The 21,704-nt window shown below is 47.4% G+C and overlaps 1 protein-coding gene and 1 long non-coding RNA gene across 2 annotated transcripts in view; one reads left to right on the plus strand and one right to left on the minus strand.

Annotated features, from left to right (window-relative positions):
• The window catches only part of galnt9 (polypeptide N-acetylgalactosaminyltransferase 9), a 213,235-nt gene that overhangs the window by 117,947 nt on the left and 73,584 nt on the right, over positions 1-21,704 (plus strand). Inside the window, exons 7-8 of the mRNA XM_072240818.1 lie at positions 13,821-14,006; positions 17,719-17,856. Of these exons, the coding sequence (XP_072096919.1) occupies positions 13,821-14,006; positions 17,719-17,856 (324 nt within the window). The remainder of the gene's footprint in view (positions 1-13,820; positions 14,007-17,718; positions 17,857-21,704) is intronic.
• Positions 1-21,704, minus strand: part of LOC140186483 (uncharacterized) — a 42,597-nt gene that overhangs the window by 1,708 nt on the left and 19,185 nt on the right. The window lies entirely within an intron of this gene.

The raw sequence follows: 21,704 nt of genomic DNA on the forward strand, positions 1-21,704 counted from the left end.
AAGCATCCTCCATTAAGGGAATCCATCCTAACATCCCAGATTTGGTCCTGTCCCGTGGCATTCAGCAAGAGGCAAAGGGAGCAGACCCCAATTAGTTGCTAAAGCCAACAGAAGAGCCACCAATAGGCAACCTCTTAGGAGAACATCACACTCAACGTGGTGATCCCACTATCATCCCTCAGTCCTGATGCGGATCACAACCTAACCTGAAAAGTCCTCAAACCCTTTTTTCCTACAGATGATTTGGATTTCAGGTTGTAGATTTAGTTATCAAATGTGTAGGATGGCAGTGCAGCAGTTAATGTAATGTTATTATAGCATCAGTGGCCTGGTTAAATTCACACCTCCACCACTGATGTTGCTCTGACCTGCATCTCCTCCAATTCCTGAGCATCAGTGCTCACTCCATCTTCCTACTGCCTTAACAGTTCCTCTTGTCCTTACCTATCACCCAATGAGCCTCCACATCCAACATATCATCCTCTGCCACTTCCCATCTCCAAAGGGATCCTACCATCAAATATGTAGCTACATCCAATCCCCTTCTGCACTTCCCACAGGGATTCCCCCCTCTGTGATTCCCTTGTCCATTCGAATCTCCCCACTAATCTCCCTCCCTACACTTATCCCTACAAGTGGCTAAAGGGCCACACCTGCCATCACCTCCTCCCTCACCTCTATTCAGGGCCACACCTGCCCATCACCTCCTCCCTCACCTCCATTCAGTGCCACAGCTGCCCATCACCTCCTCCCTCACCTCTACTCAGTGCCACACCTGTCCATTCACCTCCTCCCTCACCTCTATTCAGAGTCGCACCTGTCCATTCACCTCCTCCCTCACCTCTATTTAGGGCCACACCTGCCATCACCTCCTCCCTCACCTCTATTCAGGGTCGCACCTGCCCATCACCTCCCCCCTCACCTCTATTCAGGGTCGCACCTGCCCATCACCTCCTCCCTCACCTCTATTCAGGGTCGCACCTGTCCATTCACCTCCTCCCTCACCTCTATTCAGGGTCGCACTTGTCCATTCACCTCCTCCCTCACCTCCATTCAGAGTCACACCCGTCCATTCACTTCCTCCCTCATCTCCTCCCTCACCTCCATTCAGGGCCACACCTGTCCATTCACTTCCTCCCTCACCTCCATTCAGGGCCCCAAACAGTCCTTCCAGGTGAGGCAACACTTCACCGTGAATCTGCTGGGATCGTGTGTTGTATCCAGTGCTCCCAATGTGGCCTCCTCTACATTGCTGAGATTTGTCATTAACTCTGAATCGTCTTCGTTGAGCACCTCTGCTCCATCCGCCAAAAGCGGAACTTCCTGGTGGCCAAACATTTTAATTCCCATTCTAACATGTCAGTCCATGCTCTCCTCTTGTGCCATGATGAGGCCTCTCTCAGGGTGGAAGATCAACACTTTATATTCCATCTGGATAGTTTCCAATCTGATGGCATGAATATCAATTTCTCCCTCTAATTAACAAAAATTTGTCCCTCCACCTTCCCTCTTCTTCTGTTACCCACTCTGGCTTCTTACGCCTTCTCACCTACCTATCCCCTCCCCCTGGTGCCCCTCCTTCTTCCCTTTCTCCTATGTTCCACTCTCTTCTGTCAGATTCCTTCCTCTCCAGACCTCTACCTTTCCCACCCACCTGGCTTCACCTGTCAGCACCTAGCTAACCTCCTTCCTCTCCCACTACCTTTTTATCTTCCCTCTTCCATTTCAGTCCTGATGAAAGGTCTCAGTCCAAAATGTTGACAGTTTATTCATTTCCATAGATGCTGCCTGACCTGTTGAGTTCCTCCAGCGTTTTGTGTGTGTTGTGTGTGATGGTAAGTTGTCCTGCTCCAGCTTGTTCATCCCCCGAGCGAATACAAGAGAGCAGCACTGAGCAAACACTGGGGGGGCAGCACCGAGCAAACACTGGGGGGGCAGCACCGAGCAAACACTGGGGGCAGCACCGAGCAAACACTGAGGGGCAGCACTGAGCAAACACTGGGGGGCAGCACTGAGCAAACACGGGGGGGGCAGCACTGAGCAAACACTGGGGGCAGCACCGAGCAAACACTGAGGGGCAGCACTGAGCAAACACTGGGGGGGCAGCACTGAGCAAACACTGGGGGGGCAGCACCGAGCAAACACTGGGGGCAGCACCGAGCAAACACTGAGGGGCAGCACTGAGCAAACACTGGGGGGCAGCACTGAGCAAACACTGGGGGCAGCACTGAGCGAACACTTGGGGGGCAGCTCTGAGCAAACACTGGGGGCAGCACCGTGCAAACACTGGGGGCAGCACTGAGCAAACACTGGGGGCAGCACTGAGCAAACACTGGGGGGAGGGGCAGCACTGAACGAACACTGGGGGCAGCACTGAACAAACACTGGGGGGGGGCAGCACTGAGCAAACACTGGGGGCAGCACCGTGCAAACACTGGGGGCAGCACTGAGCAAACACTGGGGGCAGCACTGAACAAACACTGGGGGGGGCAGCACTGAGCAAACACTGGGGGCAGCACTGGGCAAACACTGGGGGGCAGCACTGAGCAAACACTAGGGGGCAGCACTGAGCAAACACTGGGGGGCAGCACTGAACGAACACTGGGGGCAGCACCGAGCGAACACTGGGGGGCAGCACTGAACGAACACTGGGGGGCAGCACTGAGCGAACACTGGGGGGAAGCACTGAGCAAACACTGGGGGCAGCACTGAGCAAACACTGGGGAGCAGCACTGGGCAAACACTGGGGGGCAGCACTGAGCAAACACTGGGGGCAGCACTGAACGAACACTGGGGGGCAGCACTGAGCGAACACTGGGGGGCAGCACTGAGCAAACACTGGGGGCAGCACTGAGCGAACACTTGGGGGGCAGCTCTGAGCAAACACTGGGGGCAGCACCGTGCAAACACTGGGGGCAGCACTGAGCAAACACTGGGGGCAGCACTGAGCAAACACTGGGGGGGGGAGGGGCAGCACTGAACAAACACTGGGGGGCAGCACCGAGCAAACACTGGGGGGGGGCAGCACTGAGCAAACACTGGGGGCAGCACTGAACGAACACTGGGGGGCAGCACTGAGCAAACACTGGGGGCAGCACTGAACGAACACGGGGGGGCAGCACTGAGCAAACACTGGGGGGGCAGCACTGAATGAACACTGGGGGGCAGCACTGAGCAAACACTGGGGGGCAGCACTGAGCAAACACTGGGGGCAGCACTGAACGAACACGGGGGGGCAGCACTGAGCAAACACTGGGGGCAGCACTGAGTGAACACTGGAGAGCAGAACTGAGTGAACACTGGGGGGCAGCACCAAGCGAACACTGGGGGGCAGCACTGAGCGAACAATGGAGATCAGCACCAAGCAGATATTGGACAGCAGCATCAAAAAAACACCAGAGTGCAGCACCAAGCAAACAACAAACACAAAAATAATGTACATTGAACCATTTAGTGAAATGCCTCGTTTGCACTAACAACCAAAACAGCATGCTGCTCATCCCACTGAGCTTCTGCAGTGGATTGTGTGATGCTCCAGATTAGTTAGTGTGGATGAAGCTGCACAGCACTGTAACATAGTACAATAGTTTACCAAGCCTCTTGTCTTTTGGTCTGGTTCACAACCTGTCGCCACTTGCTGCCATTACACATTGCTGACATCATTTCCAGAGTTAAGATCATGCAGAGTTCACTGAAGTCATTAAACTGGTGAGATTTCACCGTGCCTCGCTGTGAAATGTCCTGAAGACATGACACTTTGATGCATGACGTGCATGTGACATTTTGCTAGAATTCCAAGCTGTTAAACGCTTGTTAGGTTCTGATATTTTTGATCCAAGGTTCTTTCAGAAGTCAAGAAAGAGGCACAAAACCTGTTGCTTCATGGTCATTTCATTAAACACTAATAGAACAAAGAGAACTGGAAACGGCAGGAAGCAGAGTCTTGTATCTAAGCACAAAGAATAGAAGATGGCCAGCCAATGTATTCAGCCATTCTTGTACCATAGATAAGAAACACTCCATTCAAATTTGTAGATAAGAGTTAACCAATCAGATAGCCCCTATTTAAATACTGCAATACCAAGAGCTTCCAAAAAGAGAACCGTAACCACAAGGAGACATACTAAACGACTGCATATACATACTGTGACCACTAGGGGACACACTGAACAACTGCATATACATACTGTGACCACTAGGGGACACACTGAACAACTGCATGTACATACTGTGACCACTAGGGGACACACTGAACAACTGCATATACATACTGTGACCACTAGGGGACTCACTGAACAACTGCATATACATACTGTGACCACTAGGGGACACACTGAACAACTGCATATACATACTGCGACCACTAGGGGACACACTGAACAACTGCATATACATACTGTGACCACTAGGGGACACACTGAATGGCTGCATGTACATACTGTGACCACTAGGGGACACACTGAAGGATTGCTTGTACAGTACATACTGTGACCACTAGGGGACACACTGAACAACTGCATATACATACTGTGACCACTAGGGGACACACTGAACAACTGCATGTACATACTGTGACCACTAGGGGACACACTGAACAACTGCATATACATACTGTGACCACTAGGGGACTCACTGAACAACTGCATATACATACTGTGACCACTAGGGGACACACTGAACAACTGCATATACATACTGCGACCACTAGGGGACACACTGAACAACTGCATATACATACTGTGACCACTAGGGGACACACTGAATGGCTGCATGTACATACTGTGACCACTAGGGGACACACTGAAGGATTGCTTGTACAGTACATACTGTGACCACTAGGGGACACACTGAACAACTGCATATACATACTGTGACCACTAGGGGACACACTGAACAACTGCATGTACATACTGTGACCACTAGGGGACACACTGAACAACTGCATATACATACTGTGACCACTAGGGGACTCACTGAACAACTGCATATACATACTGTGACCACTAGGGGACACACTGAACAACTGCATATACATACTGCGACCACTAGGGGACACACTGAACAACTGCATATACATACTGTGACCACTAGGGGACACACTGAATGGCTGCATGTACATACTGTGACCACTAGGGGACACACTGAAGGATTGCTTGTACAGTACATACTGTGACCACTAGGGGACACACTGAAGGATTGCTTGTACAGTACATACTGTGACCACTAGGGGACACACTGAACAGCTGCATGTACATACTGTGACCACTAGGGGACACACTGAAGGATTGCTTGTACAGTACATACTGTGACCACTAGGAAGCATACTATACAGTTACATCTATATAGGTAGCTGTATAATATACTAGCAGGAATAAATTGTTAAACTGCGAAGGTAATAATGATTAAAGAGTTGAATCAAACATACTGCTCACCAGCCCTTCATAACTTTCAACATGTATCACCACCTCACATAAATATTTCAGAATTTAGTTGATTTTAAAACAAATAATTTTTACTACAAGCATATGATGCTGGAGGATCTCAGCAGGTCAGGTAGCTTTTACATTTTATTCTGCACTGTTATTGGTTTAACTTATTCTGCCTGAATGCACCGTGTAATGATTTGAACTGTAGTGTTGGCTTTTGAGGTTTTTAATCTGAGGGTCTTTCAGCAGTTGAGAATGAGACACAGAATATTGCTTTATGATCATCTTTTTTTATAGTACAGCACAGTACAGGCCCTTCGGCCCACAATGTTGTGCTGACCCTCAAACCCTGCCTCCCATATAACCCTCCACCTTAAATTCCTCCATATACCTGTCTAGTTGTCTCTTAAATTTCACTAGTGTATCTGCCACCACCACTGACTCAGGCAGTGCATTCCACGCACCAACCACTCTCTGAGTAAAAAACCTTCCTCTAATATCCCCCTTGAACTTCCCACCCCTTACCTTAAAGACATGTCCTCTTGTATCGAGCAGTGGTGCCCTGGGGAAGCGGTGCTGGCTATCCACTCTATCTATTCCTCTTATTATCTTGCACACCTCTATCATGTCTGCCCTCATCCTCCTTCTCTCCAAAGAGTAAAGCCCTAGCTCCCTTAATCTCTGATCATAATCCATACTCTCTAAACCAGGCAGCATCCTGGTAAATCTCCTCTGTACACTTTCCACTGTTTCCACATCCTTCCTATAGTGAGGCGACCAGAACTGAACACAGTACTTCAAGTGTGACCTAATCAGAGTTTTATAAAGCTGCATCTTTACCTCGCGACTCTTAAACTCTATCCCTCGACTTATGAAAGCAAATGCCCCATAAGCTTTCTTAACTACCCTATCTACCTGTGAGGCAACTTTCAGGGATCTGTGGACATGTACCCCCAGATCCCTCTGCTCCTCCACACTACCAAGTATCCTGCCATTTACTTTGTACTCTGCCTTGGAGTTTGTCCTTCCAAAGTGTACCACCTCACACTTCTCTGCGTTGAACTCCATCTGCCACTTCTTAGTCCACTTCTGCATCCTATCAATGTCTCTCTGCAATCTTCGACAATCCTCTACACTACCTACAACACCACCAACCTTTGGTCATCTGCAAACTTGCCAACCCACCCTTTTACCCCCACATCCAGGTCGTTAATAAAAATCACGAAAAGTGGAGGTCCCAGAACAGATCCTTGTGGGACACCACCAGTCACAACCCTCCAATACGAATGTACTCCCTCCACCACGACCCTCTGCCTTCTGCAGGCAAGCCAATTCTGAATCCACCTGGCCAAACTTCCCTGGATCCCATGCCTTCTGACTTTCTAAATAAGCCTACCGTGTGGAACCTTGTCAAATGCCTTACTAAAATCCATATAGATCACATCCACTGCACCACCCTCATCTATATGCCTGGTCACCTCCTCAAAGAATTCTATCAGGCTTGTTAGACACGATCTGCCCTTCACAAAGCCATGCTGACTGTCCCTGATCAGACCATGATTCTCTAAATGCCCATAGATCCTATCTCTAAGAATCTTTTCCAACAGCTTTCCCACCACAGACGTAAGGCTCACTGGTATATAATTACCTGGACTATCCCTACTACCTTTTCTGAAGAAGGGGACAACATTCGCCTCCCTCCAATCCTCCGGTACCATTCCCGTAGACAACAAGGACATAAAGATCCTAGCCAGAGGCTCAGCAATCTCTTCCCTCGCCTCGTGGAGCAGCCTGGGGAATATTCCGTCAGGCCCTGGGGACTTACCGTCCTAATGTATTTTAACAACTCCAACACCTCCTCTCCCTTAATATCAACATGCTCCAGAACATCAACCTCACTCATATTGTCCTCACCATCATCAAGTTCCCTCTCATTGGTGAATACCGAAGGGAAGTATTCATTGAGGACCTCGCTCACTTCCACAGCCTCCAGGCACATCTTCCCACCTTTATCTCTAATCGATCCTACCTTCACTCCTGTCATCCTTTTGTTCTTCACATAATTGAAGAATGCCTTGGGGTTTTCCTTTACCCTACTCACCAAGGCCTTCTCATGCCCCCTTCTTGCTCTTCTCAGCCCCTTCTTAAGCTCCTTTCTAGCTACCCTATATTCCTCAATAGACCCATCTGATCCTTGCTTCCTAAACCTCATGTACGCTGCCTTCTTCCACCTGACTAGATTTTCCACCTCACTAGTCACCCATGGTTCCTCCACCCTACCATCCTTTATCTTCCTCACCGGGTCAAATTTATCCCTAACATCCTGCAAGAGATCCCTAAACATTGATCACATGTCCATAGTACATTTCCCTGCAAAAACATCATCCCAATTCACACCCACAAGTTCTAGCCTTATAGTCTCATAATTTGCCCTTCCCCAATTAAAAATTTTCCTGTCCTTCCTGGTTCTATCCTTTTCCATGATAGTGCTAGAGGCCAGGGAACGGTGGTCACTGTCCCCCAGATGCTCACCCACTGAGAGATATGTGACCTGACCCGGTTCGTTACCTAATACTAGATCTAGTATGGCATTCCCTCTAGTTGGCCTGTCCACATACTGTGACAGGAATCCATCCTGGACACACTTAACAAACTCTGCCCCATCTAAGCCCTTGGAACTAATCAGGTGCCAATCAATATTAGCGAAATTAAAGTCACTCATGATAACAACCCAGTTATTTTTGCACCTTTCCAAAATCTGCCTCCCAATCTGCTCCTCTGTATCTCTGCTGCTACCAGGGGGCCTATAGAATACCCCCAATAGAGTAACTGCTCCCTTCCTGTTCCTGACTTCCACCCATATTGACTCAAAAGAGGATCCTGTTACATTACCCACCCTTTCTGTAGCTGTAATGGTATCCCTGACCAGTAATGCCACCCCTCGTCCCCTTTCCTCCCCTCTGTCCCTTTTAAAGCACTGAAATCCAGGAATATTGAGAATCCATTCCTGCCCTGGTGCTGGCCAAGTCTCTGTAATGGCCACTACATCATAATTCCATGTATGTATCCAAGCTCTCAGTTCATCACCTTTTTTCCTGATGCTTCTTGCATTGAAGTACATGCACTTTAGCCCTTCTGCCTTACTACCTTTACACCCTTTATTCTGCTTCTCTTTCCTCAAAGTCTCTCTATATGTTAGATCTGGCTTTACTCCATGCACTTTTTCCACTGCTCTATCGCTCTGGGTCCCAACCCCCTTGCAAATTAGTTTAAACCCTCCCGAACCATGCTAGCAAACCTACCTGCAAGGATATTGCTCCCCCTCGAGTTCAGGCGCAACCCATCCAATCTGTACAGGTCCCACCTTCCCCAGAAGAGATCCCAATGATCTAAAAATCTAAAACCCTGCTCCCTGCACCAACTCCTCAGCCACACATTCAACTGCCACCTCCTCCAGTTCTTACCATCACGGTCATGTAGCACTGGCAGCAGTCTTGAGAACGCCACCCTTGAGGTCCTGTTCTTCAGCCTTCTGCCTAGTTCTCGAAATTCACACTTCAGGACCTCATCCCTCTTCCTGCCTATGTTGTTGGTGCCAACATGTATCACGACTTCTGGTTGCTTTCCCTCTCGTACCAGGATGTCGTGTACCCGGTCAGAGACATTATTAAGTGCCAGTAGAGCAGAAGAAATAGAAATACAGACTGTGACAGAGGTTCGTAGTAGAAGGGTCAGAAATGTCACCAGGTTTGGACACGGCATGTAAGCAGGCAGCAAAGTATTGCTGTGCTGGGTTCAGGTCTCGACAAGCACTACGACGGAAAGAATGCAGTTAAATACTATCACAGTGAAATAATAATTAGCTGACGCGTGCATATTCACGAGCACAATTGCTGTATCTGCTGTGCTGCCGAATCTGTGGTTGTGACAAGAAGAAACAACAGAAGAAGAAAGTGCTGTCTCATATTTGGTTCTTTTTATACACATGGATAAGAAACATTCCATTCAAACTTGTAGATAAGAATCAGCCTATCAGAAAACCCCTATTCAAATAATGCAGCACCAGAAAAACTTCCAGAATCATACGAGTGTGACCTCGAGGGAACATACTGAACAACTACATACACATATTGTGCCCACTAGGAAGCATACTACACAGTTACAGGTATACAAGTAATTATATATAGAAGTTACTAGCAAGTAATTGATTGTCAAACTGCAAAAGAAAAGCACAATTAAACGGTCTGTTCTAAGAATTAAATAGTCTGATCTGATGGGAGGAATGGTTTGCAAGTCAAGCTTTCTACTGTACTTTGGTAATCCCACAACAGTATCTCTGGGCACCAGGGTATTGAAGTGTTCATCCCAATGCTCTTACAGCTTGGGCCGTCACAGCTTGGAGTTCAATTCTGATGCCACTTGTAGGAGTTTGTGCGTCCCCCCCCCCCCCGTGGAGTGCAGGGGTTTCTTCCGGATGCTCCCGTTTCCTCCCACCGTCCATAGATGTAGGTTAGTAGGTAGCAGGTTAATTAGTCATTGTGAATTAGGCTGGCGTAATATTGGGAGTTACTGGGCAGTGCAGCTTGAAATGCCTATTCCATGCTGCGTCTCTAAATACACAAATGATAAACCAGTCCCCATATCAGTTCCTCCCAGGTGACAACGGCCTGACCTCTGGGCAGCCCATACAAATGAGTAAGAAGCTGGGAGGGGATGGGTGGGAGAAGAAGGAATGTGACAGTAGAGTACAATAGACCAAGGGAGAAAGCAATGGAGGAGGGGAACTGGAGGGGTGGTCTGGGTGAACAGAAGAGAAGGGAGCCAAAATGGGAAATGGAAAACGAAATAGTGGGAAGGTGGGAAATTACAGCAAGCTGGAGAAATCGATGGTCATGCCAACAGGTTGGAGGCCACCCAGGCGGAAAGTGAGACGTTGCCCCTTCACTTTGAGTGTGGCCTCATTGTGACAGTACAGGGGGCCATGGACTGACATGCCAGAAAGGGAACGGGAAGTCGAATTGAAATGGGCAGCCACAGGAGGTCCTCCCTTTTGTGGCAGATCAGCAAAGGTGCTGGACGAAGTGGATCCCCAATCTGTACTGGGAGCTGCACAGAGAGCACTGAATACTATGTTATTAAAAATATAACTACTTATAAATTTCAGTCATAGAATACTTTTATTAAATTTGTTTGTGGTATTTCAACCTCTGCTCAATAGATGTGTATTCAGTTTCACTCACAACGACTCTGAACTGTTTCTACAACGTACAGGCTCACTTTCAGGGACTTTATTCAACTCATGTTCTCAGTAATGCAAACATGAGAAAATCTGAAAATGCTGGAAATCCAAATCAATGCACACAAAATGCTGGAGGATCTCAGCAGGCCGGACAGCATCTATGGGAAAGACTAAACTGTTAATGTTTCAGGCCGAAACCCTTCATCAGGACTGGAAAAGAAGAGAAGTTAGGATAAGACATGTCAATCATTCTACTTCCCATTCCCATTCTGACATGTCAGTCCATGGCCTCCTCTACTGCTGCGATGAGGCCACACTCAGGGTGGAGGAGCAACACCTTATATTCCATCTGGATAGCCTCCAACCTGATGGTGTGAACATCGATTTCTCCAACTTCCAGTAACTGGCCCCCCACTTCACTGTTCCCTGTTCCTGTTTATCTCCTTACCTGCCCATCATCTCTCTCTGATCCTCCTCCCCCTTCCCTTTCTGTCCTCTCCTATCAAATCCTTCCATCTCCAGCCCTTTATCTCTTCCACCAATCAACTTCCCAGCTCTTTACTTCAGCCCCTCCCCCTCTCCTGGTTTCACCAATCACCTGCCAACTTGTACTTCTTCCTCCCCTCCCCCAACCTTCTTACTCTGACTTCTCCCCCTCCTTTCCAGACCTGATGAAGGGTCTCAGTTTGAAATGTTCACTGATCACTCTTTTCCATACATACTGCCTGGCCTGCTGAGTTCCCTCCAGCATTTTGTGTGTGTGCAAATGTTTCATTTGCACTATTTGTCTTCTTTTGCAGACTGGTCGTTTGTCAGTTTTGGTTTCTGTGTATACTTTCATAAGTTCTATTGTAGTTTGTTATTTTCCTGTAAATGCCTGTAAGAAAATGTGGTACATTGATAATAAATTTACTTTCAACTGTCATTTATCTTCCATTCTGCAAAATGTTGTTCAAAAATTGGGCTGCTTTCTTTGTGGTTTGCTGCCTATGTGATGACTTTATTGAGATTGGCTGCTAATCCAGTCAAAGCTGCTGGACACGAGGAACTATTTAAGCTGGTGTTGGTCGTGAATCCTCAACATTACATCCTTGTTTTTACATTCCAGTAGGGGTGAACGGTGAACCTTTATAAAGCGCTGGTGAGGCCTCACGTGGGAGCAGCTTTGGGCCCCTTATCTGAGAAAGGATATACCAGCGTTGCTGAGGATTTAACGGAGGTTTTCAAAAACTATTCTGGGATTAAAAGACTTATCGTATGAGAAGTGTTTGACGGCTCTGGGCCTGTACTGGCTGGAATTCAGAAGAATGAAGGGTGATCTAATTGAAACTTTTCGAGTGTTGGAAGGCCTCGATAGAGTGAATGTGCAGAGAATATTTCCTGTGGTAGGAGAGTCTAAGCCAAAGCACACAGCCTCAGAATAGATCTGTTTAGAACGGAGATGAGGAGGAATTTCTGCAGCCAGAGAGTGGTGAATCTGTGGAATTCATTGCCACAGACGGCTGTGGAGGCCGAGTCATTGGGTATATTTAATGCAGAGGTCGATAGATTCTTGATTAGTCAGGGCATGAAGGGATACAGGGAGAGGACAGGAGATTGGGGCTGAGAGGGAAAATGGATCAGCCATGATGAAATGGCTGAGCAGACCTGATGGGCCAAGTGGCCTCATTCTGCTCCTATATCTTATACAGAAATTAGTCACAGAGCATTCTGAGCAACTTTCTTTGAGGCCAACACCCAGCACCATTTCTTCACCACTGACGTCCATCCTCCACACTGTTATTCACAAACGTCAGATGCCAGAACATCCAAAGTTCAAAGTAAATTTATTATCAAAGTATATATGTGTCACCACATACAACCTGAGATTCATTTTCTTCTGGGCATTCTCAGTGAATCCATAATTGAATAATAACCATAATAGAATCAATGAACAACCGCACCAACTTGGGTGATCTACCGGTGTGCAAAGGACAACAAACTGTGCAAGTATAAACATAAATAAATAAATAGTAATAATAATTAAGTAAGCAATAAGTACCAAGAGCATGAGTTGAGGAGTCCATTGGTTGTGGGAACTTTTCAGTGATGGGGTGATTGAAGTTGAGAGAAGTTATCCCCCTTTGGTTCAAGAGCCTGATGGTTGAGGGTAATATCTGTTCCTGAACCTGGTGGTGTGGGTCCTGAGGCTCCTGTACCCTCTTCCTGATGGCAGCAGCGAGAAGTGAGCATGTCCTGGGTGGTGGGGGTCCCTGATGATGGATGCTGCTGCTTTCTGCCGACAGTGCTGTGTGTGGATGTGTGTACTCAACGGTGGGGAGGGCTTTACCCATGATGGACAGTAATCACTACTTTTTGTAGGAGTTTCCATTCAAGGGTATTGGTGCTTCCATACCAGGCTGTGATGCAGCCAGTCAATATACTCTCCACCACACATCTATAGAAGTTTGTCAGAGTTTTAGGCATCACGCCAAATCTTCGCAAACTCCTCAGGAGGCACTAATGTACTCTCTTCATAATTGCACTTGTTATGGACAAGTCCTCTGAAATAATAACAACGAGGAGTTTAAAGTTGCTGACCCTCATCTCTCCGTGAGCCAGTCCTCTGATCCTCCAATGAGGCCTGGCTCATAGGCCTCTGATTTCCTTCTCCTGAAGCCAACAACCAGTTCCTTGGTCTTGCTGACATTGAGTACGAGGTTATTGTTGAGGTACTGCTCAGGCAGATCTTCTACCTGTCTCCTATCTGCTGATTCATCACCACCTTTGATTCGGCCTACGAGAGTGGTGTCATCAGCAAACTTGAATATGGCTTTGGAGCTGTGCTTATCCACAAAATCACAAGTGTAATGTGAGTAGAGCAGGGGCTAAGCACACGGCCTTGTGGTGCACCTGTGCTGATGGAGATTGTGGAGGAGACGCTGTTGCCAATCTGAACTGACTGGGGTTTACAAGTGAGAAGATCCAGGGTTCAATTGCACAAGGAGGTATTGAGGCCCAGCTCTTGAAGCTTATTGATTAGTTGAAAGATAATAAGAATGGATAGACAGATAGGTGGTAGGTAGATAGATAAATAACTAAGCTGAATAAACTAATCACTTCTGCCAGGTATTGCCTGGGTCACATAACTGATTGGCTGTGTTTTGAACTCGCAGGTCTGGCAGTGCGGAGGCAGCATGGAAGTTCTACCCTGTTCCCGGGTCGCCCACATCGAGCGCACTAAGAAGCCCTACAACAATGACATTGATTACTACGCCAAGCGCAATGCCCTGCGGGCCGCCGAGGTCTGGATGGATGAGTTCAAGTCTCACGTCTACATGGCCTGGAACATACCAATGAACGTGAGTGTGGCCTACCCACCGGAAGAGGGGAGCTCGGTGGAGCTCGGCATGGGGTGGGGAAGGGGCTCGTGACTGGTGCTCCTCCTGTTGGAGACAGCCGGCACTGAACGTCTGGTGAAGAGAGGGGTTCTGAGCCAGCTGCTGAGTGCAGTAGAGGTCTGCAGATATGAGTTTGTACGTTCTCCCCATGACTGTGTGGGTTTCCTCTGGGTGCTCCAGTTTCCTCCCACAGTCCAAAGACGTAACGGTTAGTAGATTCATTGGTCATTATAAAATGTCCCGTGATTAGACCAGGGAGTGAATAGGTAGGTGCTGGGGGGTACATGTCAGTGGGCCAGAACGGCCTTTCTGTACTGTATCAATAAATAAATAAATAAATAAATAAATAAATAAATGAATGAATGAATGCTGGAAACCCAGAGCAGCACACACAAAATGCCCGAGGATCTCAGCAGGTCAGGCAACATCTATAGAAATGAATAAACAGTCAACTTTTCAGGCTGAGACTCTTCAACAAAGTTTCGAAGGGCAGAGGCCTCAAAGAAGTTAAAGTCCAGTGCGAGTCCTTGCAGCACCTGGTGAGCCTGTGGTCTCTGTTTCGGAGGCCAAAACCATCTTTCTAGAGGGTGAACCCTCGCAAGGCATCAGGCCCTGGTGGTGTAGCTGGCAAGGCACTGAAAGACTGTATCAACTAACCGAAGAGAGTGTTCAAGGAGATCTTCAATCTCTCACTGCTGCAGTTGGAGGTTCATGCCTGCCTCAAAAGGGCGACAATCATTCCAGGGTCCAAGAGGAGCGAGGTGAGCTGCCTCAATGACTATCACCCAGTGGCACTCACATCTACTGTGATGAGGTGCTTTGACAGGTTGGTCAGGGCCAGAATCAACTTCTGCCTAAGGAAGGACCTGAACCCCCCCACAATTTGCCCATTGCCACAATAGGTTTACAGTGGATGCAATCTCACTGGCTCTCCACTCAGCCTTGGATTGTCTGGACAATAGCAATACCTACATCTGACTGCTGTTTATTGATTAAGGCTCAGCGTTTAACACCATCGTTCCCTCAGTACTAATCATCAAACTCCAAAACCTGAGCCTCTGTACCTCCCTCTGCAAATGGATCCTTGATTTCCTCACCAGGAGACTACAGTCTGTGTGGATTGGTGATAACATCTCCTCCTCACTGACAGTCAACACTGGTACACCTCAGGGGTGTGTGCTTAGCCCACTGCTCTACTCTCTCTACACCCATGACTGTGTGGCTTGGCGCAGCTCAAACACCATCTATACATTTGCTGACAACACAACTATTGTTGGCAGAATCCTGGATGGTGATGAGAGGACGTGCAGGAGCGAGATAGATCAGCTGGTTGAGTGGTGTCACAGCAACAACCTTACACTCAATGTCAATAAGACCAAGGAATTGATTGTGGACTTCAGGAAGGAGAAGTCAAGGAAACACACACCAGTGCTCATCGAGGGGTCAGCAGTAAAAGGAGTGAGAAATTTCAAGTTCCGACATCTCTGAGGATCTATCCCAGATCCAACTTATCAATGCAGTTACAAAGAAGCACAACAGTGGCTATATTTCAAAGTTGCTGGTGAACGTAGCAGGCCAGGCAGCATCTCTAGGAAGAGGTACAGTCGACATTTCGGGCCGAGACCCTTTGTCAGGACCCTGACGAAGGGTCTCGGCCTGAAACATCGACTGTACCTCTTCCTAGAGATGCTGCCTGGCCTGCTGCGTTCACCAGCAACTTTGATGTGTGTTGCTTGAATTTCCAGCATCTGCAGAATTCCTGTTGTTAGTGGCTATATTTCATTAGGAGTCTGACGAGAATTGGTATGTCGCCAAAGACACTTTGTAATTTCTACAGATGTACCATGGAGAGTATTCTAACTGGCTGTGTCACCGTCTGGTATGGGGGGGCGTGTGGCGGGGGCCACTGCACAACATCAAACACTGCAGAAAGTTTTAATCTCAGCCAGCTCCATCATAGGCACCAGCCTCCCCAACATGGAGGAAGCCTTCAAAAGGCAATGCCTCAAAAAGGCAGAGTCCATCACTAAGGACCCCCATCACCCAGGTCATGCCCTCTTCTCATTGCTACCATCAGGACGGGGGCACAGGAGCCTGAAGACGCACACGCAGTGATTCTGAAACAGCTTCTTCCCCTCTGCCATCCGAATTCTGAATGGACATTGAACCCATGAACATACCTCACTAATTTTTCCCTCTCTTTTTTCACTATTTGATTTAATTTTCTTTTTATAAATATACTTCTTATTGCAATTTATATTTTTTTTCAATTACTATATATTTCAACGTACTGCTGCTGCAAAATAACAAATTCCACCACGTATGCCGGTAATATTAAACCTGATTCTGATTCTGCTCCTGCTCTTTTGCTTTGCTGACACTGAGGGAAGGGTTGTTGTCACGGCAACGTGTTACCAAGCTCTCGATCTCCCTCCTGTACTCTGACTCATCGTTACTTGAGATCTGACCCCACTACAGGGGTATCATTTGCAAACTTGCAGACGGAGTTAAGAGCAGAGTGCGGCCACGCAGTCGTTGAGGCTGCGAGGAGTAGAGTAGAGGGTTGAGGATACAACCTTGTGGAGCGCCAGTGTTTAGAATAATCATATTGGAGGTGTTACTTACTACGGCCTGTTACTCAGTGAGTCAAGGGTCCTGTTGCAGAGGGTTTGGAGATGGCAGAAGTCAGGAAGACTCCAGGGGTTCTGACAGTCCTGCTGTGGCCCCATGAGAGTTGCCCAGAAGTACAACTTTTGTGTCCCGAAGAAAAGCCTCAGCCTGAAATGTCAACTGTTTTCTCTTTTCCATCAATGCTGCCTGACTTGCTGAGTTCCTCCAGAACTTTACGTGTGTTTCTATTTATAATAACATTTTGGTTTATGTGCTGTGTGTAGTATGTGTTTGGTGAGCACCGTGGTCTAGAGGAATGTTGTTCGTTTGGTTGTATATATATGCAGTCAGGTGACAATTCTTTCCCCTCCAGCCCTTGACCTTCCCCCCCCCACCAGGCTTTGCCTATCACCTTCCAGCTCACCTCTTTCGCTCCCCCTCAACCCACCTTTTTATTCTGTCACCTTTCCCCTTCTTTCTCAGTCCTGAAGTAAAGTCCCAGCCCGAAACGTTGACAGTTTATTCATTTCCATAGATACTGCCTGACCTGCTGAGTTCCTCCAGCATTTTGTGTGTGTGTGTGTGTGTGTGTGTGTGTGTGTGTTGCTCTGGATGTCCAGCATCTGCAGAATCTCTCATATTTAGGATGGCAATCAAATTGAACATGAACTTGATACCCCCTGAAATCTACCCCTCTCTTTCTCTTGAGCACAGTAGCATGGTCACTTAGCAGCTAAAGCAATGGTTCACAGTGCCAGTGATCAAGTCTCAGTTCCTGCATGTAAGGAGTTTGTACGTTTCCCCCATCACTACAGGGGTTTCCTCCGGGAACCCCATTTTCCTCCCACGTTCCAAAGATGTACGGGTTACTAGGTTAATTGGTCACATTGGTGTAACCGGGTGGTGTGGGCTCGTTAGGCCAGAAGGGCCTGTTACCATGTTGTATCTCTAAATGAGGTACAGTCAGGTGGGTGACTCGATCGGGCAGTCAGAGGAGCGATAAATCGAATGGTCTCCAGTGTGCGCTGTGGACTCCGTTAACCCTTTCCGTTTACCCTCCCAGAATCCAGGGGTGGACTTCGGTGACGTGTCGGAGAGAGTGGCCCTGCGGAAGAGGCTGAACTGTCGGAGTTTCAAGTGGTACAGGGACAATGTCTACCCGGAGATGAGGGTCTACAATGACACGGTCACCTACGGAGAGGTGAGCTGGTTCCTCCTGGCCCATGCACGCTGAACCTACCTCCTGGCGGTCCAAGCCAGGAGCCGCTGGCAGAGAGGGAGGATGGTGCGTGCTGTAGGGGAGGGTACCGATGAGAATAAACAGAGCAGCTGATCAGAGAAACTTGCCCACTCCACAGCCAGTAAAGCCCTTGCACAGCTGGATGCCTCTAAAAGGTGTCATCCATCACTCAGGACCCCCATCACCCAGAACATACCCTTTTCTCATTGCTACTATCACGGAGAAGGTATAGGAGCCTGAAGACACACAAAAACACCACCTCGCTATTTTTTTGCTCTTGTTTTGCACTAATTTAATTTAATTTATATATATATATTTCTCATGATAATTTAAAGCTATTACCATGTATTTCTGGTTTAAGGTGCTCTGGTGAAGCACAGTGACGACTTTCTGGCAGCAAACACAAGTATTTTATTACTGGGGCCTTTTCTGGACAACGATCACCACAGTCAATAGCCTGTAACTTCCCTTTTGTAGATGAGCATTTGAACCACCTGTCCAACCTGACATTTTGGGGTGTGAACTGAAGCTTTGAAGGTGCAGGACGGTTGTGATGTGATCTGTGTGTGGGCCGAACTGAGGTATTGGAACCTGGGCCCAAGAGTGGGGAATGAGCCGATGACTGACCACTTTAAGTGCCAGGCCGAACTGGAAAGGTTGGGTATGTGTCGAATTGAGGTGGCAGGTTCCAGGCCCGAGAGCATATCAAAGTGGTAGGGCTTGAGTCTGAGAGCAAGGAATGAGCCGCTGTTTGGCTATTTTAAGCACAGATTGAAAAGGTCAGGGTGCTGGGGCTGGAGACGAGGGATGGGCCAGTTCAGCTCGTTGCTCCTCGAGGTTACTCATCTCTGTGTTGAACTGAGGAGGCAGCTTGTGACCAACGGGCTGCTGGACCAGCTGCGGCGGTGACTGGCTTTGTGGCTCTGGATTCACTTCCTCGAACTTCAGATCTGAATGTTACTTGCTTGCATGACTTGTTTTTTCTGTCTGTGCAACGGGTGCTTGACGTTTTTTAACGGGTTAACGTAGAAACATAGAAAATAGGTGCAGGAGTAGGCCATTCGGCCCTTCAAGCCTGCACCGCCATTTATTATGATCATGGCTGATCATCCAACTCAGAACCCCGCCCCAGCCTTCCCTCCATACCCCCTGATCCCCGTAGACACAAGGGCCATATCTAACTCCCTCTTAAATATAGCCAATGAACTGGCCTCAACTGTTCCCAGTGGCAGAGAATTCCACAGATTCACCACTCTCTGTGTGAAGAAGTTTTTCCTAATCTCAGTCCTAAAAGGCTTCCCCTTTATCCTCAAACTGTGACCCCTCGTTCTGGACTTCCCCAACATCGGGAACAATCTTCCTGCATCTAGCCTGTCCAATCCCTTTAGGATTTTATACGTTTCAATCAGATCCCCCATCAATCTTCTAAATTCCAACGAGTACAAGCCTAGTTCATCCAGTCTTTCTTCATATGAAAGTCCTGCCATCCCAGGAATCAATCTGGTGAACCTTCTTTGTACCCCCTCTGTGGCAAGAATGTCTTTCCTCAGATTAGGGGACCAAAACTGCACACAATACTCCAGGTGTGGTCTCACCAAGGCCTTGTACTACTGCACTAGTACCTCCCTGCTTCTGTACTCGAATCCTCTTGCTATGAATGCCAGCATACCATTCGCCTTTTTCACTGCCTGCTGTACCTCCATGCTCACTTTCAATGACTGGTGTATAATGACACCCAGGTCTCGTTGCACCTCCCCTTTTCCTAATCGGCCACCATTCAGATAATAATCTGTTTTCCTGTTCTTGCCACCAAACCTCACATTTATCCACATTAAATTGCATCTGCCATGAATTTGCCCACTCACCTAAATTATACAAGTCACCCTGCATCCTCTTAGCATCCTCCTCACAGCTAACACTGCCACCCAGCTTCGTGTCATCCGCAAACGTGGAGATGCTGCATTTAATTCCCTCATCTAAGTCATTAATATATATTGTAAACAACTGGGGTCCCAGCACTGCCTTGCGGTACCCCACTAGTCACTGCCTGCCATTCTGAAAAGGTCCCATTTATTCCCACTCTTTGCTTCCTGTCTGCCAACCAATTCTCTATCTACATCAATACCTTACCCCCAATACCATGTGCTTTAAGTTTGCACACTAATCTCCTGTGTGGTTCCTTGTCAAAAGCCTTTTGAAAATCCAGATATACCACATCCACTGGTTCTTCCCTATCCACTCTAATAGTACACTCTACTATCCACTACATAATGTACTGGGTGGGCACAGGAGTACATTCAGCCAGAGACTCATTCCACCGAGATGCAGCACAGAGCGTCATAGGAAGTCATTCCTGCCTGTGGCCATCAAACCTTACAACTCCTCCCTTGGAGGGTCAGACACCCTGAGCCAATAGGCTGGTCCTGGACTTATTTCCTGGCATAATTTACATATTATTATTTAATTATTTATGGTTTTGTTGCTATTTAATTATTTATGGTGCAACTGTAACGAAAACCAATTTCCCCCGGGTCAATAAAGTATGACTACGTCTATGACTAGTTACATTCTCAAAAAATTCTATGAGATTCATCAGACATGATTTTCCTTTCACAAATCCATGCTGACTTTGTCTGATGATTTCACCGCTTTCCAAATGTGCTGTTATCACATCTTTGATAACTGACTCTAGCATTTTCCCCACCACCGATGTCAGGCTTACCGGTCTATAATTCCCCGGTTTCTCTCTCCCTCCTTTTTTAAAAAGTGGGGTTACATTAGCCACCCTCCATCCTCAGGAACTAGTCCAGGATCTAAAGAGTTTTGAAAAATTATCACTAATGCGTCCATTATTTCTTGGGCTACTTCCTTAAGCACTCTGGGATGCAGACCATCTGGCCCTGGGGATTTATCTGCCTTTAATCCCTTCAATTTACCTAACACCACTTCCCTACTAACATGTATTTCCCTCAGTTCCGCCATCTCACTAGACCCTCGGTCCCCTACTATTTCCGAAAGATTAATTCTGTCCTCCTTAGTGAAGACAGAACTAAAGTAGTTATTCAATTGTTCTGCCATTTCCTTGTTCCCCATGATCAATTCACCTGTTTCTGACTGTAAGGGACCTACATTTGCCTTAACCAATCTTTTTCTTTTCACATATCTATAAAAGCTTTTACAGTCAGTTTTTATGTTCCCTGCCAGCTTTCTCTCATAATCTTTTTTCCCCTTCCTAATTAAGCCCTTTGTCCTCCTCTGCTGGACTCTGAATTTCTCCCAGTCCTCAGGTGTGCCGCTTTTTCTGGCTAATTTGTATGTTTCTTCTTTGGAATTGATACTATCCCTAATTTCCCTTGTCAGCCACGGGTGCACTACCTTCCCTGGTTTATTCTTTTGCCAAACTGGGATGAACAATTGTTGTAGTTCATCCATGTGATCTTTAAATGCTTGCCATTGCATATCCACCGTCAACCCTTTAAGTGTCATTTGCCAGTCCATCTTAGCTAATTCACGTCTCATCCCTTCAAAGTTACCCTTCTTTAAGTTCGGAACCCTTGTTTCTGAATTAACTATGTCACTCTCCATCTTAATGAAGAATTCCACCACATTATGGTCACTCTTACCCAAGAGGCCTCGCACGACAAGATTGCTAACTAACCCTTCCTCATTGCTCAATACCCAGTCCAGAATGGCCTGCTCTCTAGTTGGTTCCTCGACATGTTGGTTCAGAAAACTATCCCGCATACATTCCAAGAAATCCTCTTCCTCAGCAGCCTGACCAATTTGGTTCACCCAATCTATATGTAGAT

This window comes from Mobula birostris, chromosome 22 (assembly GCF_030028105.1).
Source record: "Mobula birostris isolate sMobBir1 chromosome 22, sMobBir1.hap1, whole genome shotgun sequence".
Classification (NCBI taxonomy): Eukaryota; Metazoa; Chordata; class Chondrichthyes; order Myliobatiformes; family Myliobatidae; genus Mobula; species Mobula birostris.